Consider the following 20,986-nt stretch of genomic DNA (forward strand, 5'->3'; position numbering starts at 1 on the left):
TTTTTAAAAAAAAGATGGATTTTAGCCCTGGCCGGTGTAGCTCAGTTGTGTTGTCCCGTGCACCAAAGGGTTGTAGGTTCATTCCTGTCAGGGCACATACCCAGGTTTCGGGTTCGATCCCCAGGTAGGGTGAGTATAGGAGGTAACTGATCAATGTTTCTCCCTCTCTCTCTGCCCTCCCCCCGCTCTCCCTTCCCCTCTCTTTAAAAAAATCAATAAAAACATTTTTTAAAAAGATAAACTTTAGTAAAAAATAAAAGTCTTGAGTGTTTATCCTCAATAATAACCAAGACTCACTAGGTAGGTTTGTAAAGACCCGACACTTTGAATCAGTGCAACAGTTAAGTAGGGAATGTTGGAGAAGCTTAAGGTTTGATAGCAGCTTACCTGAAGGTTAGCTGATAAATGCTCAACTTAAGGCTGACCTGAAGATCAACTGACTTATTCATTGACTCTTACAGTAGGAACCAACCATGCAACCTCAATTTCAGCTTAGCTCCCTTTGATTTATATTGCAGGCCAGGCAAACTACAAGTCCTTAAAAAGGAAACCTAGAAACTGTACCCCTTCTGCCTACCCCGCTTCTCTCCCATTACCCCGAATGGCAGAAGTCTCCCTTTAATTATTATACAGAGAATAGGTGATGGAAGTGGGAGAGAGAATCTTACCCAGGTGACTCCTATACTGTACCTCATAAGTGGATAAAATATTTTATTTCTAAGGACTTTGCTAAAGAGCTTTTAATGAAGTTAATTTTTAAGGGCTTTTGCGAAACCATAGATATTTTCAAACTCATCTAACCCAACTTCATTTTATAGATGAGCTATTTCAGTCGCTGTGTGGTTTACCTACTGTGTCAGGGCAGAACTATTTAACCCCAAGTAACCTGAATTTTTGTCCTTTCACCACACATTTTTTATTTGAAAACTACACCAAACCCACTTGGGTTGAGTTCAAGACATACTTTTCTTAGATTCTATGTCAAGTGCTTTAGCAAAGTACTTTAGCAAAGTTTTGTATTAGAAGAGGAGTGAAGCATTGTTTTATGTGACTGTCAGAAGTATAGTACCAGAAAGGCTCTTCACATTTGCATGTTTTTAAACACAAGGCAAATGTTTCAGGGCAGTTGATGCAGACCTTGTACTGCTTTCCGCATCCAAAATAATTGGTAACCATGGAAACATTCTGAACCAGTTAACTGACCACATTAGCTCATCTCACATGAGCTAATACAAAATGAGGTTTTGAATGCTTTTGGTTAGTTAATTGGAATGATGCAAGTTAATTGAAATGATGCAGGTTCTTTTGAACTTAGCACTAGTATTTATTTTTCTAGATTTGTGTGTAAATGTTTGTGTTCTTTTTTTATAAAGAAAAAAGAATAAACTTTGCTTGATTTTTCCCTCCCACCTCTCATTATGTATTGATTCTTAGCTAAGGCTCCCAAACTAAGTGTTTTTCTTTGTCTGCTTTTAAGATTTTTCTCTTCGTCACTGGTTTTCAGCTATTTGATTATGATGTGCATAATAAAAAACCGGTACTTTTCTTATAGCTCTTCTGCTTGGAGTTTATTGAGCTTCTTAGATCTGTGATCTTATGGTTTTCTTTAAATCGGGAAAAATTTCAGCCCTTATTTCTTGAAAGATTTTTTTTCTGTGCCTGCCTTTTCTTGTTTTAGACTCCAGGAACACACACGTTACACTGCTTGGGGTAGCCCCATAGATTACTGGTGCTCTCTTCTCTTTCATCTTAACCTTTTTCTCAGATTCATTTTAGATTGCTTCTGTTGCTGTGTCTGCAAGTTCACTGATTTTTTTCAGCTGTGTCTAATCTGCTTTAATTCCACCCCAAATATTTTCTATTTCAGGTGGTTTTTCATCTCTAGTTCCCCTTGAGTCATTCCTGTTACGTTTCTGCTGATTTTTCTCCTGATTTTGGCCATATCTTCCTGTTTCTTTGGTAATTTTTGATAGGGTGTCAGACTTTGTTAATGTAATTTATAGGGTACTAGACTTTTCTTTTTAAGAATTCCTTTAAATAATGTTGGACTTTGTTCTGACATGTAATTAAGTTACTAAGTTACTTAGATGGGCTATAAACTAATATTTCCAACAAGTGTGAATACCATCTTGACTAAATTAAGTAAATCCTAAGAAAGTATTAAATATATAGCGTCACCTTTGTGTAATGCCTGTCCTAAAGTTCATTTTAATTATGAATTATAAATGTAGCGGCTGGCAGTACCACATGGCATTTTTTCCTACCTCCTTTTCTGTGATGCATAATAAATACAGAAGGATGAAATGTATTATGTTTTGTCTTATTTTAATATGTTTTAATGACAGTATTCATCTTCACTTCCATGTGATTTTTTTTTTTTTATTCAAAATATATCTTTATTGATTTTCAGAGGGAGGAAAGGAGAGGGAGAGAGAGATAGAAACATCAATGATGAGAGAATCATTGATTGAGCCCACAACCCGGGCATGTGCCCTGACCAGGAATCGAACCCCAATCGCCTGGATCCTAGGTCGACTCTCAACCGCTGAGCCACGCCCAGCCGGGCGACCCTTCGGTCTGCAGTCCTGCGCTCTAACCACTGAGCCAAACTGACCAGTGATTCTTTTTTTAACTTTGCACCAAATTTATTTAATTCCTGTTAACTTTTTTTTTAAAGAAAAACCTAAATTTTTATTAAAATTTTAAAAATTATTTATTGTATTTATTGGGATGACATTGGTTAATAAAATTATATAGGTTACAGGTGTACAGTTCTGTATACATCACCTGTATATTGTATTGTGTGTTCACCACCCAAAGTCAAGTCTCCTTCTATCACCATTTGTCCCCCCTTTACTCTCTTTTACTTCCCCCCAGCCCACTTTCTTTCTGGTAATCACCATACTGGTATCTGTGTCTATGAGTTTGTTTGTTTTTTGCTTAATCCCTTCACCTTTTTCACCCAGCCCCCCAGCCCCCTTCTTCTCTGACAGCTGTCAGCCTGTTCTCTGTATCTATGACTCTATTTTTAAAAAACTCTTTCCCCCTCACTGAGGATATGTTTATTGATTTTAGAGAGAAGGAAGGGGGGAGAGAGAGAGAGAGAGAGAAACATCAGTGTGAGAAAGAAACATCGAAACATTGGTCACTTGCCTCCCCTATGGGCCCTGACCAGGGATCAAACCTGCAGCTTTTTGGTGTACAGGACAACACTTCAACCAACTGAGCCACCCAGCCAGGGTGGCAAACTTCTCACTTAATGTTAAGCAGATGTGTAAGGAACGTGGGTTCTCTCAGTGGGTGCTGAGTGAGTACAGTGACTTCAAAGGCCTGTGGTTAGCTGTCAGGGTATTTCACTGTATGTCTTGTGTGTATACATATGTGTGGGGCATGTATACTAAAGTATCTAGAGGGATCTTATTCGATTGAAAATCAATTTTTGACCTGTCATAGGGATTCTTTATAGATTTCAGTACAGTAAATTTGTATAATTCTGCAGCATTTTTACTTTTGAAAGATTATTTTCTGAAGTTTTATTTGCCAGTCCAATTCAATAATAACATATCATACCTTTTAGAGTGGTTTTTATTTTTCCTCATGATTTTGAAATAGATTTGATATTAGGATATGAACTGCCAGGAAAAAAACCCCTGTATATATCTTGGATATAGTTGGGAATTACATTTATGAAATATAAAGTATATTTTATAAGAATATTCAGAGTGGTGTAGACTGATGATAAATATTTGAAAGGAGCTTGATGACTGATTCCTTGTAGTTTGCTGCTTTAGAATTGTATTTGTTCTCAGTTTATATCATTAGATTTTATTTTGTTAGCTTTGCAAAAATAGAACTTTATGAGAAGTTGGCTGGGGACGGAGAATTGGCAGGAAGAGTTGGCAGAGAACAAGTTAATGGGGAACTGATTTTGAAGGTGAAGACACATGAGTTCCTTTTCCTCTTCCACAGCCCCCCCCCCCGGCACCTTCACCCGCCCTCTGTACTGTAGTGTGTGTCAGGGAACATGGGAAGGTTGACTTGCCGTGCGTGAGCAGGACTCTGTTTTGCTGCTCAGGTCGGGGGAAGTGTCCCCGTGCTTTCTGTATGTGCTTTGAAGAGGCGCTCTGCAGCCAGGCCCCGCCATGCTTGCCCCCTGCCCCCCAGCTCGTCTGTGGCGGGCGCACAGTGCATGCTTAGTTCCATCTGATTTGTGTCTTTTAGTTCTTTGTTTTTTTTTCTTTAATCTGTAAGTTTTTAGTTTTAAATTTTATTTATGTTAGAAATAGTTCTACAAATAACAGAAACTGCTCATCGCTTCTGGCCATGTGGTAAATGCTGCCGCAGTCAGTCCTTGCTTCCTTTGAGTGAAAGAGAAGTTCTGTGAGTTTCCACAAGCGCAGAGAGAGGTTGCAGTGCTGAGGAGACATATCCATACAAAAGTTTTACCAAGAGTTCTTAAATTTTAAGTAGATTAAATTTGAATTCACTTACTATATTTCTGAATATTTGCTTATTGTTTTTCACAGGCAAGAGTGCATACTGGGAGATTCAGCTTGCAAGAATTCTGAATCTGACGTGGAGGAGTTTTCAGATGAAACAAATACAGAGAACCTTTATGGCACCTCTCCCCCCAGTACACCTCGACAGATGAAACGCATGTCAACCAAACACCAGAGGAATAGCGTAGGGAGGCCTGCCAGTCGCTCCAGTTTGAAAGGTAAGTCTTGAAAAGATACACATGAGAGGGCGTGGCACTTCTGGTACATAACCCTTTTTTTTCAACCCTCCTCACCCAAGGATATGTTTTCATTGATTTTAGAGAGAGAGGAAGGGGGAGAGAGACAGACAGACAGACAGACATTGATGTGAGAGAGAAACATCGATCAGTTGCCTCTTGTATGCACCCGGACCAGGGATCAAACTCACAACCTTTTGGTGTATGGAACGATGCTCCAGCCATCTGAGCTGCCGGCCAGGGCCTGGTACATAATCTCTATACACTGTGTAACCATTGATTGATCCTTTGTACCGTAATCTTAGTTATTCCTTTTATTTTAAATTTGAATTTAATGTGGCTTTTACATTTAAGCTTTTAACTTTTTAATTTTTACCATTATCTGTATTGCTAGTAAAGGAGACACTAAGTCTCCTGAGATAGAAAGTTTTTTTCTGAGTAATTGTTTTGTAGTTGTTTTTTAAATATGTTTTTATTGATTTTAGTGAGAGAGGAAGGAGGGAGAGAGAGAGAAAGAGAGCAAAATGTCAATGAGAGAGAAACATTGATTGGCTGCCTCCTGCACACCCCCTACCAGGGATCGAGCCTGCAACCCAGGTACATGCCCTGACCAGGAATCAAACCAGCCACCTCTCAGTGCACGGGTCAGCGCTCAACCAACTGAGCCACACCAGCCAGGTCTGTCTTCAGTGTTCTTAATGTTAAGTTTAAAATGTTATTGTTCATTTGTTTGTGGCCGAGAAGAAATCAAGGAATAGAATAAATTAAGGCTTACATTTTTGCTTGTCATCTGTGTTTCAGTTTTCTATGAGAATAATGTTAAAGTGCCTTAAGGATTCTCTCCTCAGTCTACTTCATTTTACAAATGAGAAAAGTGACCCAGAAAACTTAAGTGATTTGCTGTAAGTTTATTCACTTAGTTCATGGCAAAGGAAGGACTCGCAGGTGTTTTCTAAACCAGGTCTCTGTGAGATGTGCCCTACTGTTTCTCTCCTTTTAGCTGAAGGTGATAAATTGTGAAGATGTGACTAGCTAGGTAACTGTACTTTGTAGTGTGGAGGTGAATAGCTCATTTTAGGTTAGTAGTGGAGAATGTTAGACTATAGCAAGTATAGTACAGCAAGGAAAATGGATACATTTTTTTAAAAAATTCAGAAATGTCATATATTTTGATTCTTTTAATTTTCAGCATATGATATGATCTTTTCTCCAATAACCTGAAAATATGAGTACATGTGAATATCAATTTTACTGAAATTATTGAGAATAGCTTCATATTTTGGAGTAATATAATACTGTTTATTTTTTATAGAAAAAATGAATGCATCAAATCAGCCTCCACATAGAGACACTGGAAAAATCGAGGAGAAGAGGATCCGCGCGGCTCTTAGGACAACTGAGCGCGACCGTAAGAAAAACGTGCAGTGCTCATTCATGATGGAATCAGTGGGTGGGTCTTTGCCCAAAAAACCGATTCCAGATGTGGATCTCAATAAGCCTTACCTCAGTCTCGGCTGCAGCAACACCAAGCTTCCGGTGTCTGTGCCCATGCCTATTGCGAGAACTGCACGCCAGACTTCCAGGACTGACTGTCCTGCAGATCGCTTGAAGTTTTTCGAAACTTTACGACTTCTGCTAAAGCTTACCTCAGTCTCGAAGAAGAAGGACAGGGAGCAAAGAGGACAGGAAAATACATCTGCTTTCTGGTTTAACCGATCGAATGAACTGATCTGGTTAGAGCTGCAAGCCTGGCATGCGGGACGGACCATTAACGACCAGGACCTCTTTTTATATACAGCCCGTCAAGCTATACCAGATATTATCAACGAAATCCTTACTTTCAAAGTGAATTATGGGAGCTTTGCCTTAGTTAGAAATAGAGCTAGTTTTAATGGTACCCCAGTAGAAGGACAGTGCAAAGCCCCTCATGGAACAAGGATTGTGGGTTATTCAACATATCATGAGCATCTCCAACGTCAGAGGGTGTCGTTTGAACAGGTAAAGCGGATAATGGAGCTGCTGGAATACATAGAAGCACTTTATCCATCGTTGCAGGCTCTTCAAAAGGACTATGAAAAATATGCTGCAAAAGACTTCCAGGACAGGGTGCAGGCACTCTGCTTGTGGTTAAACATCACAAAAGACTTAAATCAGAAGCTAAGGATTATGGGCACTGTTTTAGGCATTAAGAATTTATCAGACATTGGCTGGCCAGTGTTTGAAATCTCTTCCCCTAGATCGTCTAAAGGCAATGAGCCAGAAGATGAGGAAGATGACACAGAAGGAGAATTGAAAGAGCTGGAAAGTAGCTCAGATGAGAGTGAAGAACAGACCTCTGATCCAAGGGTGCCAGAAACCAGGCAGCCCACTGACAACACTTTTAGCTTCCAGTCGCAGGACTGCGCCTCTAAGAAGCTTGAAAGGCTTGAATCAGAGGATGATTCTGTTGGCTGGGGAACACCAGACTGCAGCACGGAAGCTGGCTTTAGCAGACACTGTCTGACTTCTATTTATAGACCATTTGTAGACAAAGCACTGAAGCAGATGGGGTTAAGAAAGTTAATTTTAAGACTTCACAAGCTGATGGATGGTTCCTTGCAAAGGGCACGTATAGCACTGGTAAAGAGTGACCGTCCAGTGGAGGTAGGTTTCCAGCAGGCATCAGTATGGTCTTCTCCTTAGTTCCATTAGTCCTTGTAAATTACAGTGTATATTGTGTTGATTATTATGTGCTTTCATAGTCTTGATATTTTTAAGGCATAAGTGGTCGTTATAAATTGTAGATTTAAACATTTCTATAAAGTACTGTGAAAAATGAGGAAATGGATCTATGAAAATTGTACAAAATACAGTGAATTAAGTATAAGGTGGTGTGTGGAGGGAAAAAATGCAACCATATAAATATAGGATGGAGAAGGACGGGCTAGGTATAAATAAGAGGGACGAAGCCACAGTCGTGGGCGACCACAGGCTGAATGTGAGTCAGTAAAGAAGTCAACATGATGCTAAAGTATTTTTAAGTTCATATGGCATCCAAGGTCATGGATATAGTTCTTTCTCTATTCGCAATAGCTTACTCCTTTTTTTAGTAGCACGTCCAGTTTTGGTCACTGGATGTTAAAGGGATGTGAATTGTAAAGAACTGTGCAATGATCAAAGGAGAAAAATACATGCTATTTGGTAAGGTTTAGCAGAGGTGTTGGAGTCTCAGGGAAGTCTTAATTATTATCAGATACGTGTTTTGATCGGTGAAGATTTTTCAGATATGTGTTTCGATCGGTGAAGATTTTTGTGAAAGGAATATATTCGCTTGTTAGAGGAAGTGGTTGAAATTGGGTTTTGTGCACATTTAGCTTTGACATCTTGATATCTCAAATTCTTTACTGCTAAGGGTGGTGAAGCTAAAGGGCCCTACTGTTGGATATTGTTCTCGAGAGTAACGGTACAAGTGAGTTTTCTTTGTAAGTGGTGAGTGTGCATGTTCATTTGGCTGAAAGCAAAAGAACCCAGGTCTTTGAGAGCCCTTCTACCTGTGTGAGACTCTGGTTCTAAATTTTAGTAGCTATATGCAATGTATATACCTTTTTTAAAAAATTAGTTTATTACATAATCTGAAAAAATAATTTATTTTTAAACTGATGGTCAGGTCATGAACCCTTAGGAGGAGTAGTCAAGCAGTCACATAATAAGATGTTTGCAAAATGAATCAATAATTTGTAGCTATAGGAGGTTATTTTACTTCAAGTATTATTTTGATTAGAAATCTTAAAGATGAATCTATATTGTGATTTTCTTTAGTATTTTAACGGAATGATTTTTTTTTTTAGAGGAAATGAGTTTTTCCCCCTTTAGTCTGTGAATAACTGTTTTATGATAAGATTTTATTATGATGCAGGTTTCAAAATCAGTAGAGCAAAACTGGATCTGTAATAAGGATTTGTCATGTGTTTCAGATAGAAGAACTTACTTTGATCTAGGTTTTTGGCTGGAATGGTTTAGTTCCAATGAGGACACATGTGGGTAAGACAGCATTGATGATTTTTTATTGTGAAGCACTAGTTTTGAAGTAATAGGAATGAAAAGGCTCTGGCAGTGTTACTGCATCTCTGATTCAGTGGTTCTCATAGGAGAGGGCTGGTGGTATGGTGAGGGCTCAGGGAGGTGTGTCTAGGCTTAAAACTGCCTTACATGGTGCACCCACATTGTCTCTTCCCCCAGACCCTGGCAGTGAACCATTGCCACTAACAGGAGTGCTTTGCGTCCTTAGATGTGTTGGAATAGGAAAAACATTGAGAACGAGTGCACTGCATTTTACGTTAGAATTTATGTTGAAAAGAGACAGTAGTAGTAGTAGCCCGTAGTTTTGGATTTCCATCAAAGTTGTGTCCCTTTGGTTTGACCAAGAGAGATTTAACTGAAAAGGTTATCCTTGTTATAGAAGAAAAGAAACATACAAATTCAAAGCTTAATAAGTATGTGATTAAAGATTTGTCTGTTAAAATTATCTGTAGATTGTTTGCTTAAAAAAAAATGAAGTACAGAAGCCCCTGTTGTTTTAAATTTGGGTTTATAAAATATTATTTTTGCCAGATAGTAAAAGAGTAACCCAGAGCTAAAGTAGAAATGTTTCTGTATTGGAGATTAATCCAGATTAATAAAAGACAAGGCTCTGAAATAACTAACTCAGTAGGAAAGTAAGACTTTATTTTTATTCCCATTTCAGGAACTTAAGTCTGTAATGGGAGGTGTATTTTGTGAACACATGTACACTCCTATCTGGGTTGGTTTTGCTTTAGTCTTTTTACTAAGTATGTTGGGGAAAGATGTACAGTTTTGAAGTCAAATAATGGATTCCGTTCCCTGATGTGGCTCTTTCTCACCACATAACTTTGTAAATGACTTAATCTTTCTGACCCTAAGTCTTCACATCTGTAAAATGGGTATAACACTTTCCTGCCTACCTCACAGGGTTGTTGTGAGGCTTAAGAAGTCAAATATAAACTATTATTTCTTAAGAACTCTTGTTACATTTTTTCCTCCCTTGAAGCTAACTGTAAGTCAGTATGGGCTAGACTATTCTATATTTTTGTTTTAAAAGTGTATTTTACCTTTTAGTTACCAAATAATTGTGTATTTTAATCACATAAAATAGTTTCAGAATTGCTCACCAGTACCCCTGTGAGGAATAAATTTACCAACTAGAGTACAGTGTCTAATTCCATTCTTTTGTCTTTAGCTTTATAGAACACAGTTTTCCAAGACTAGTTAGGTTAGCACCCTTTTCCTTTACCCTCTCCAGTGAGGTTATATCATACATTTGTATTGTAGTTAGATTCATTTATTCAGTCTGCATTGTGTCCTGAGATTTCCGTGTTCCAGTTGATCACTCCGTGTGTTGTACAGACTGTGGGTTTTGTGCATTTAAAATGTTAAAAGCCCATAACATATTTAAGCCACAGATTGTGATATGGTTAGTTTGTGCTTCTTTTTTATTTACTTTATGAAATTTATATATTTTTAGAAGAAAAAGATAAAATGAAATTTTATATTTTAATGTAATATACCAAAAAATTAGCTGTCTGACTTTGACTGCATATTATGCATATTACCTCAAATTCTAGGAGGATTTTTGGTAATTCTGTTAATTACTTTCTTTTGAATGGGAAATTATTATGTAATTTTTATAAACTTAGTGGCCAGCGAAATACCATTTGTCTTTGAATCTAACAATAATTATGCTAACTTTTTTTATAAGCACAAGAAACCCTGAAGAGGTTGCCTTTTATATTCAGAGTGGACAAAGCCTGTAGAAACTAGGATATGCATCTGTAAATAACAGCAGCTACCATTTATTGAGTCAGACACAACTGAATGCAGTGGCATTTTTATTTCTACATTTTCCAGATACGGAGAGTTGATGACTTGGCCCAAATCACAGAAGCTGTAGATTGTTGAAGGGATTCAGACCTAGGGGTTGGGGATACCAGACTTAAAGCTATGCTCATGGTTTCCAAACCTGGCTGCACATGCGTATCACCCAGGGATCTCTGACAGATGCGCTCACCCACCCCTTGGTTGTAGGCAAGTCTGAGTCTCCCGGGTAGGGCAGGCGCACTGGCATTTTAACCTGTTACATGCTTCCTGCGTAGCCAGTAGCCAGACCGGCACAGGTGCAGCTGTGAGTCAGCCCACTGGGAACAGTAAGGAGGTGACGGTCCCCCCCCCGCCCACTCTCACAATCAGTGTTCATACAGTTTTTATAGGTAACTTTTATTTGCTCCAAGCATCACCTGTCTGATTTCATTAGTAAAGTTACATGAACTTTTTAATTGAGGTAAGTGTGAAGCTAACAAGCACATACTTGCTTATTTGCCTGTAGGTTTTGTGTTTTCTTAAAAGAAGCATACTTTGAGGGCAAATAGGAAGTTGTGTTTCAGTTTGCAAGAGAGAACCGGACCTGTGACAACAGCAACACAAGACCAGTGGCGAGCGTTCATTGTGTGGGCACTCTGTGGAGGGTCAAGGCTGCACGTGTGAGTGCGGAGCAGCGTGGGCACCCAGAACTGGCTGCAGAGCCCGCCCTTAGCCCATCGTACCGCCTCCTGTGGTTATGCTTTGTCCCATGCGGTGCTTTAAATATTTGTGACTAGCAGCTGTTATGGCCAGCGTTTAAACATTAGAAGATTTCACATGAAAATCTGGATGTTTTGTTTCCTTTGACATGGGGGAGGTCTGTCCACACTGGGCCCACGTTGCCCACACGACAGCACCTGGTGTGCCCCCGTTTCCCACTCCTCACCGCCACCTCCCCTCGCTCTCCCGTTCACCCCACTCTCCTGGCCCTGTAGACGTTTCGTTGGTGATGGGACCCCTAGTCCAGGGTCACAGAAAGATTTGATCTAGCCCTTCATTTTGTAAAACAATATGCTTTTGTTTTACTTATTTTTCGAAGTAGATGAAAAAGCAAAGTTGCTCTTTACCCTCTATCCCTGCTCAGGGTAGTAGCTGGTTCATATCTTCTAGACTTTTTGTGCTCGTATAAATATATATCTTTGTATGTACTGCAGATATTTTTTTTTCCAAGAAAGCAGTATAACCCTATGTTTATTCTACGATGGGTGGGCAGTGTTCTCTACTTTGAGTCTGTCGTATGGGTGTGCTCGATTCCATTTGACAGCTATGTGCTGTTGTTACATTGCATCATACCATGACTTATTTAACCAGTTCACACTTGGCGTCAGCCCTTTTGTCACGACCCTGGTAAATAGGCTTTGATAGCTCCCTTGCTCTCTGGTACAACAGGCCGGGTAGGCTTCCTCTGCATCTGCTTCAGACTGGGAGTCCAGGGTATCTGGCAGGAGCCCTCACTCCTCCTGTTGGAAACTGGGGTTCTAGGACCACAGTCTGGGCACTGGTGTTGCTCTTTGCGCCTGAAACAGCTGGTCACCGTTTTAGTTCCTCAAACAGATAGAGCACCACACGCGCGCGCACACACATCACAGGTTCATACTGATACTGATACAATTCACATTCAGGATTTCAGATTTTTATTTAATCTCCTCACACTTATCACAGGTAATAATTTTTAAAATTATGTGGCTATATAGGAATCTTTGCTTGTTATGGGAAACTAAAGTATGTATTTATTTAAATACAAAAAATGTGCGTTGAACATAAAAGAATGTGATTTGGAGAGACCACTTGAGTTCCCTAAATGACAGGGAGCATAGATATGAATGACACCTAGAGGCAGAATACCTATTAATTGGTGACATTTTAAGTTGAAGAAAAGTTGAGATTTTCAAATTTTGATGGCTCCAGTTTTCTCAACGAAGTTCGAAGAAGGCAAGGCTTTGACTATGACTGGTCAGCAAGATGTTGCCAGAGGCTTAAAACAGTGAGAAACTTCCAAACCCCATGTTTTATAGGGAAAAGTACAGTGGGTGAGCAGCACTCGGGGTCCCAGGAAGCATCAGGTAACAGATACTTGAGCGGGATTAGCCAGGTCAGTTTTATGAGTTTTTTCCTATCAGTATCATTCAGTATATAGCTCAGGAGAAAAAACGGATGAAGAAACTGGTTGACTGCACTGGTTTTTATGTTCACATAAGGGGCTACCTGGTTTTACAGTCTTTCTTGAATTTTAATAATGTTCTGGTTTTCTCAGTGTAGAGATAGTTGTGAGTAATACCATTTATAACCTTAAAAATAAGAGTTCCTATCATTTTAATAAAAAATATATGATGGCCCTGGCTGGTTTAGCTCAGTGGTTAGAGCGTTGGCCCACGGACTGAAGGGTCCCGGGTTCGATTCCCGCCAACGGCACGTACCTCGCTTGCAGGCTCGACCCTGGGCTTGTGGTGGGCCACGTGCAGGGGGCAGCCAGTTGATGTGTCTCTCTCACACTGATGTCTCTCTCTCCCTTCCTCTCTCTCTGAAAAGCATTGGAAAAAATATCCTTGGTGAGGAGTAGAAAATATACACAGTGGTGCCTTGGTTTTCGAACGTCTCCGTTGACGAACATTTTGGTTTACGAACACCGTAAACCCGGATGTAAATGCCTTGGTTTCCGAACACGCCTCGGAAGTGGAACACGCCACGGCTCCCGCGGAGGGCGAGATCCTGAGGCCCAGCTCTCGGCTGGTGATCCCTCAGTTTCCGAACGTTTCAGAGCTAGGTCTTCCGGAGCCGATCGCATTCGAAAACCGAGGGACCACTGTGTATATATATATGATGAAAAAGATGAACTTAATTCTATTTCTGCTATATTTTTTTGAAAAGTTACAATTTCGTTTTAGTTCTTGTTATGGTTTTCTAATACTTTAGAACTTTCTGGGTCTATTTTGAAATGTTAAATTATTGTCAAGGTAACTTTTCCTATAAAGTTATGATTTTTGTAGATTTGTCAGCAAATTATAGAGAATAATAGATTATAGCTATGACCTCATGTATGCTCTTTTAACCTTTGTTGAATTTTTGTTAGTTTTCTGAATTTCCAGATCCCATGTGGGGCTCCGACTATGTGCAGTTGTCCCGACCGCCACCCTCTTCAGAGCAGAATTGTAGCACTGTGTCTTGGGAGGAGCTCAAGTCCATGGACTTACCCTCATTCGAACCTGCCTTCCTAGTCCTCTGTCGAGTCCTCCTGAATGTTATCCACGAATGCCTGAAGTTAAGGCTGGAGCAGAGACCTGCTGGAGAACCATCTCTCCTGAGTATTAAGCAGGTTTGTTTCAAAGACTGTTTAAAAACATATAGCAATCATTATGTTATTCTACAGGCTCATAATTTTTATTTTTAGGACTTTCCCCCTAATTGTTGCACAAAGTGAAAAGTGAGTATATGTTAGTGTTTTCAAGCTGCTCTTTTTAGGGTAATTGAAAATATCCTTTACATGCAGTCCTCAAAGATAAGATTGTGGTTCAACCTTTCTGTTACTCACTTCCTTGTCTAAGAGGATGTGAAAGTATGGTGATGATACAACCTCCTATATCCTACTAATATTGTTCTTTGAAGACTAAAAACTTAAAATTAGATCATTTAAGTTCTTTAAATTTATTTTTTCATTCCTTTTAAGCAATATGCAAACAAATGTCTTTAGAGTATGCAGAGGGGAGGTATTGGGACTTTTTTCCTGCTTAAGCAATGTGTAGCTTAAACCGAGTCGCAGCTTCTGGTTTCTCAGTTGTTCGTTTTGGGTGAGATGTATGGCTAGAAGCAGTTGTATCTAGCAGAGTGAGTACTGAAGGGGGTTAGTACTTAGCTTCATGACGGTAGCACATTGACAGTCACTGTGTGAAGTAGACATTGCAGACTGAGAAATAAGTTATGTTTCTGTAGACTGTGCATATCCGTCCCTGGAGATTGAAGAGCTAGGAGCTCCTTGTCTCTGAAGGACGGGATGGAGCTTAGGGGACAAGAGTGGCTGAGGAAGGCCAGGTGCAGGGCAGGTACAGCAGGACTTGGATTTGTTAGGGGTGTGGGTTAGGTGACTAACGGAGGCGGAGGTGGGTGCCTGCACCTAATCAGCCCTGCAGTTCCCATCTAGCTGCCCCCGGAGCTGGTGCCCACCTCACCTCTACTTCCCCCTTTTTGTCGTGGTTCCCGTAGTCATGTGTGGTTTTCACTTGCCCTCCACATTGCCGCAGTCATTTAGCAAGTTTTGGTAAAACACTTGCTTCCCTTCCCCACAAAACAAATACTTCAGGAACATAACCCTGTAAAATAAGGTGGAGTTTAATTTTTGCTGTTGTGAGGATTAAAGAGTTCTTTATGTTAAAACAAACAAAAAAAATACATTACTTAGATTAATGTAGCATTACTGGAGTAAAACTAAAGTAGAAATTTTGACTTAAATGCATTCAAAGTTGTAGTTGTAAGCACATAAGTGACATCTTTAGAATGGAAATTTATGTCTAGATAATCTGAATAGAACACTTTTTTTTTTTTTTTTAAATATATCTTTATTGATTTCAGAGAGAGGAAGAGAGAGAGATAGAAACATCAATGATGAGAGAGTCATTGATCAGCTGCAGCCCACAACCTGGGCATGTGCCCTGACCAGGAATTGAACCCTGATCGCCTGGATCCTTGGTCGACATTCAACTGCTGAGCCATGCCCGGCCGGGCTGAATAGAACACTTTTTAATAGATTTAACACTAGCCTCTTCTGTCCTATTGTAATTATTTTTCAAACATTTTAAAGGGAAACTTGTAAAAGCAATTCTTTTTTCTTTTTTAATTAAAAAAATTTATTTTAGAGAGAGGAAGGGGAGAAAGAGAGAGAGAGAGAGAGAGAGAACGAAACATCTTTGTGAGAGAGAAACATGGATTGGTTGCCTCCTGTACACATCCCGACTGGGGGGTCGAACCCACAACCCGCTATGTGCCCTGACCGGCAGTAGAACCCACAACCCTTTGGTGCACGGGAATATGCTCCAACCAACTAAACCACACCTGCCAGGGCTGTAAAAGCAATTCTTGTTTACTTTAGAACATTTGAAAAGTACAGAAAATGATACAAAAATGAAAGTTATCCTGCCATTCAGAGGTAACCACTATAACATTTTGGTGCCTTTCCATTCATTTTCTTCTTGTACATACATATTTTAAAATGTACATATGCAAGTTTAAAAATAAACTATATATCTATATGTTTATGACTTTTTACCCTTTAATATTTTTTAAAACAAGATTTTAAATGGGTGCAATAATGCTCTGCTATCTAGGTGCATCATAATTTATTTAACACATTGCTCTGAGTAATATTGTGGTAAATATATTTGTATATAATATTTAGTCTGCATCTCTGATGATTTCTTGAGTATAAAACATAAAAATGGATTGGTAGTGATATATTTTTAGATTCTAGAAAGTTTGTACCAGTTTACTTTCCCAGCGCAGCACAGAGGTTCCTTTTGTGTCTTTATCAATATATATTAAAGCTGATGTGACTGTAACCTCAGGCCCACATTCCCTGCTGCTTAGGATTATGCAGCTGTTCTGTCCTGGCACATCACTGAGGGGAAAGACCTTCCAGGCCATCGCTTGCCTACCTCTTTCCAGCGTTGCCTCTGGGCCTGCACATTGGGGTTTTACTCATCTTTTCGTTTCCTCTTTTCCCCTTGACTTCCATCTAACTTCATCAGATTAATCTTAGGCTTGTTTGTGTGATTATTATAGTTTTTTGATGGGAAAAGCCACAGTCACAGTAGGTAAAATATGCTGAATTATTACAAAGGCTATCATGCTCTGTGGCAAGTATATTTCAATCTTTATTATGATTAAAGTGATGAGATTTTTCTCTTGTATACCTTGTCTTACAGTGTACCATAGTAGAAAAATGTATCTTTTTCTACAGAATTTATTTTCTATGTAAACTTATTGGTAGGAGGGTGTATTTTAGCAAATCAGTTTTTGTTTCTATGGCCTTTTCTCTGCATTCATACTGTGATACTCAGTGCTTTGTTTTCACTACTTTGTTCTTACCCAGTTGAGACTAAGATATTGCATAAGAATCTGGAAAATATTTTAGGTTTTTCAGAGGTAAGGTTCCTTTTTTGTTTTTTGAGGATTTAAGTGGGAGCTGTGAAAACGGACACGTAGTCTGGTCACGCTGTGTGAAATGACAGAATTTGTGACTTCTCCTGCAGCTGGTCCGGGAGTGCAAGGAGGTGCTGAAGGGCGGCCTTCTGATGAAGCAGTACTACCAGTTCATGCTGCACGGCGTCCGGGACGGCCTGGAGGAGGCCGACTGCAACATCGACGCCTTCGAGGAGGATCTGCAGGAAATGCTGATGGTGAGGGCAGTGGGACACGTCTTCCCCACATCTATCTAGCTGTGTGTGTGAGGGCTACTTTTTAATCGATGATTTTCATAGCTTATTCTACTTCATTGTTTAATTGTGGGTCTATAGCAGAATGGCCCTGAAATAGAATCATGGTCTGGACCTATTTTATTGAGCCATCTGTCATCAGCTGTATCTGTAATACCTGGGGTGCATGAGGGACCTTGCAGGCTCTGGGAATACAGTAACGAGCACTAAGGAGTTTCACGGTGAAAAATGGGGTGAAATTGCTACACTGTATTCCACCCTGAGTAGGAAGTGCTAAGGTAGCATTGTGCAGCGGTGCAAGGAAGGTTTAGAGATGGGACACCCAAGCTAGCCTGGGCACCTCCAGGAATGTCTTACAGTGAGGATGCTGAATCTTAAATAGGAGTCAGGAGGTAACTGAGGATCCTGGCACATTCACAAAACTGTAAATAATGAGATTTCGTCAGGAGCAGACTTATTTGTATTTCTTTCCAGAAAGAGCTCCCAGCCTTCTCACGTGCATCATACGAACCTGTGCTTTCTAACCTCCAGGCTTTTGCTCATATTATTTCTTCCTGTTCGAAATGTCCCTTCTCCTTATTTGCCCATCTAAGACTTACTTTCAAGTTTTATGTTTTTCTAGAAAGCTTATTTGACAGTTTTAACCTTTGGTGTGCTTTATCTAAACCTTCTTTGAACTCTCAGCAGTTATAATTAGAACTGTTCAACTTAATACTTAATGATAACAGCACGTCTCTGTTCTCAGGTTCCCCTAATTAGACTGAAAGCTTTACAGGCCATGGGCTGTGCCTTGAAGTCCTTTTGTCTTCCGTAACGTCTGGTAGGGTGTTCATGTACAGTAAATACATATTAGACTCAATAGAGAGAGACACAACTGATTACCTAATGTGACTGTTGATGAGGTAATAGAACACGACCATGCTGGTAGGTATGTTGTCTGTAGAACGCTTTCATCCTTCCTGACACCTCACTCTCCTGCCTGAGGATGGCTTAGCACGCCCAGATACCACCCGCTTTCTAGGCAGGGAGAGAAGAGAAGGGTGGAAGGGGAAGGTCTGCTAGCCAGCTGAGTCCAGAACAGTGAGCGAGTATACTCCTGGAAGCCCCTCCCAGCAGCTGTCCCCTGTGTCCTACTGACCAGGTTGGATGCAGAGCCTCTTACCTATCGGGGAGGCTGGGCATGCACACAGTTAGCTTCCAGCCTCTGCAGTGGAAGAATTGCAAGAGGAATGTAACTGGAAGGGGACTTCCCACATCTGCCATATTATGAGAAATAATTTTGATTTTGAAATTATTTCCTAATTGGAAGAGTACATAAAAGACCAGAATGCCAAAAATGTGGCTATATTTTAAAATACTATATATTTCTTATGTCAGAAAAGTCTTTATCATTGAAAACTTATGGTGTAAAGCAACAAGCAAACTAATTTTTCTCCATGGATGATTAAACAGGTTTAAAAAGAGAAAATGTGTTTTGCTTTCTAAACTGTCTCTGATGATCGGGCAGAGGCCACACCATACCTTTCCTCGTGTAATCACCTCATGTAATCACCGAGGCAGGAAGGTGAGGAATCGGCAGGTAGCGTGTGCCATCCAGGCCGTGCAGTGTCAGAGTCCTGGTGTACCTGTGAGGTATCTGAAGCCTAGGCGAAGTGAATTACCCAAATCTGCAGCTACTTAGAGGTAGAAATGCCGAGGATTTAGTTTGAGCTCAAAACGTGTCCCTGCACTCAGGGGCATTAGGATTTAGTTTGAGCTTTGCTACTAATTATCTGTGTAAGGCATAGTTTTCCGTAGTTTCTCTCCATCATCTCACAGATGAAGAACTTGCAATTACTAGTGCTTTTGAAATTGTGCCCTAAAGAGAGCAGGGGCATATTTTGAGAATGGGAAACACAAACAAAATTAGTGTTTTTGTTAAGAAGGAAGGAGAGAATGGCCTTAGGATAGGCATCAGACTGTTTACTGCCACACCCTTCTCTTGAAACTCACCAAAAACAGCAAAAGGACTCAGAGTAAAGAAAAACATTTCATGTTCAGTACAGGAGGAAATTGATCACAATATTCACGCCCTACCCACCTCCGAAAGACTATTAAAATTGCTAAAATTTAGACTAAAGTGAAGATGAATATACCCCATTTCAGACATGGAGGCCTGTCCAGTGGTTGGTCAGGGTTGTGGTGCGCAGGGGTGCAGCCAGTCGGAAGCACGGGGTGTCCCTGTGGAGGTCCTGTTGTAGATGGCATTCCTGCATGACAGAAGGAGGACAGGTAGGGACACGTCTGCTGTCTGCTGCTCACCCTGTGGGCAGGAAGACTGCGGAACGATAGCTAGGTTGAAAGGTGAGGGGAGGTAGTTATGGCAAGTCACGACACAGAACAAGTGTGACTTAGAGGTCTGTCTGCTCCGTGCTGCGTAACCCTCTCTTGAAAACCGAGAGACCTGTGCATGCAGGTCCAAGGAAAGAACGTGGTGAGTGTTTGGTTGAGGCAGCAAATCCACCTTGAAGCTGTGAACATCTTAGCTCATTGCCCTGGCCTGAGACATAACTGAGACAATAAACATAATATGTGATGTAAGAACATGTGATAGATTGAAGGAACATGTAAGCAGAATTTAAAAGATGTGATATTTGATAATGATGTGATAACAAGATGTGATATTTGTAGAAGACACACAAGGGAGAGCTCACACACAATTAGTGTTCCTCTAGAGCAGCGATTTTCCACCTTTTCCATCTCATGGCACATAAATTACTAAGATTTTGTGGCACACCAAACCTATTTTACGTTTTTTGCCAACCTGACAAAAAGGTATAATTTTGATGCAGTCACACTGGACGGCTATTGTGTTGGCTGTTGTCATTTTTTCATTTGACAGTCTAAAGGAAAAGAGGTCAGTGCCCCTGACTAAATAGGTATTGCAAGTATTAAACATTCTTGTGTCATAGTGGTTGAAAATCACTGCTCTAGAAGACTAAAGGGCAAACCGGAGAGAAAGGGTTCAGTTCTCCATTCTGTAGATGTTATTGGGTGTTGTATTGTGGGTGTCTGCTGTGTGGCGGGCAGGCATTGTGACTGGCATTGTGAAGGCTCAGTGACGAGCATGAACTCCCTCGTGGGGTTTAAGAGTGATGGGAAAGTGGTTATTAAATAACCATCGCAACGGTGAATGATGCGGCAGAGGAGAGGCACGCACCTGCCTTCCCTGGCTCTAGCAGTGATGGGTGAGTTCGTGGGCAGGTGAGGGAAGGCTTCCCTGAGGGAGGGCACCAGGAATGTATCTGAAAGTCGGTATGTGTATTACAATCCAATTTATGTACGCAGTTGAGAACTTACACAGAGTAATACTGCGTGTCTTAATTTATGTAATTATTTTAAAAAACATACAAACTAGAAGGAGACATAGTAAATTCACAGTTGTTGCCCTGATGAAGGCGGAGAGAAAAGTGGGGAAACAAAGGAGAAATTAACTTTGCGATGCGTTGTTTCTTACTGAAAAGAATCCGAAGTGTGTGACAAATTATTAACATCTGTTTATTCTGATGGTTGTTAGAGTATTTTTAAGCCTCCTCACTTTTTAATTTAAAAAACAGAGCAAGAGAGATTAAGGAAACACTCCTGAGGGAGCAGCAGCAGACACTGGCTCGGTGGTGGGCACCAGCTTTGGGACAGAGGTTCCTGGGGAAGCATTGCGGAGGGTCCGTGGTATAGCTGATGACATGAATCTGAAACAGGCAGGGTGTTACTTTTTTCTTTTTTTTTAAAGAATACTTTATTAAGTTTATTGGGGCAGGGTGTTTCTTTTAGTTTGTGTTTAAGTCAGATTGTGTGAGAGCAGTGGTTTGAAAGCAGCCGTGGGGAGTGTGAGGAGGCTGACTTGTGTATAGTGAGACAGAGGCCCCTTGAGGGCTGT

General features: G+C 40.4%; 1 protein-coding gene across 5 annotated transcripts in view; it reads left to right on the forward strand.

Moving 5' to 3' along the window:
• The window catches only part of MAP3K4 (mitogen-activated protein kinase kinase kinase 4), a 69,438-nt gene that overhangs the window by 15,320 nt on the left and 33,132 nt on the right, over positions 1-20,986 (forward strand). For all 5 annotated transcript variants that reach the window (XM_087817731.1, XM_016211266.2, XM_016211268.2 and 2 more), the window contains 4 exons: positions 4,527-4,717; positions 6,048-7,378; positions 13,719-13,961; positions 16,888-17,034. In XM_087817731.1, the coding sequence (XP_087673857.1) occupies positions 4,527-4,717; positions 6,048-7,378; positions 13,719-13,961; positions 16,888-17,034 (1,912 nt within the window). Of the gene's footprint in view, positions 1-4,526; positions 4,718-6,047; positions 7,379-13,718; positions 13,962-16,887; positions 17,035-20,986 lie in introns of those variants that run through there.

Source organism: Miniopterus natalensis, chromosome 5 (genome assembly GCF_054644295.1).
Source record: "Miniopterus natalensis isolate mMinNat1 chromosome 5, mMinNat1.hap1, whole genome shotgun sequence".
NCBI classification, from domain to species: Eukaryota; Metazoa; Chordata; class Mammalia; order Chiroptera; family Miniopteridae; genus Miniopterus; species Miniopterus natalensis.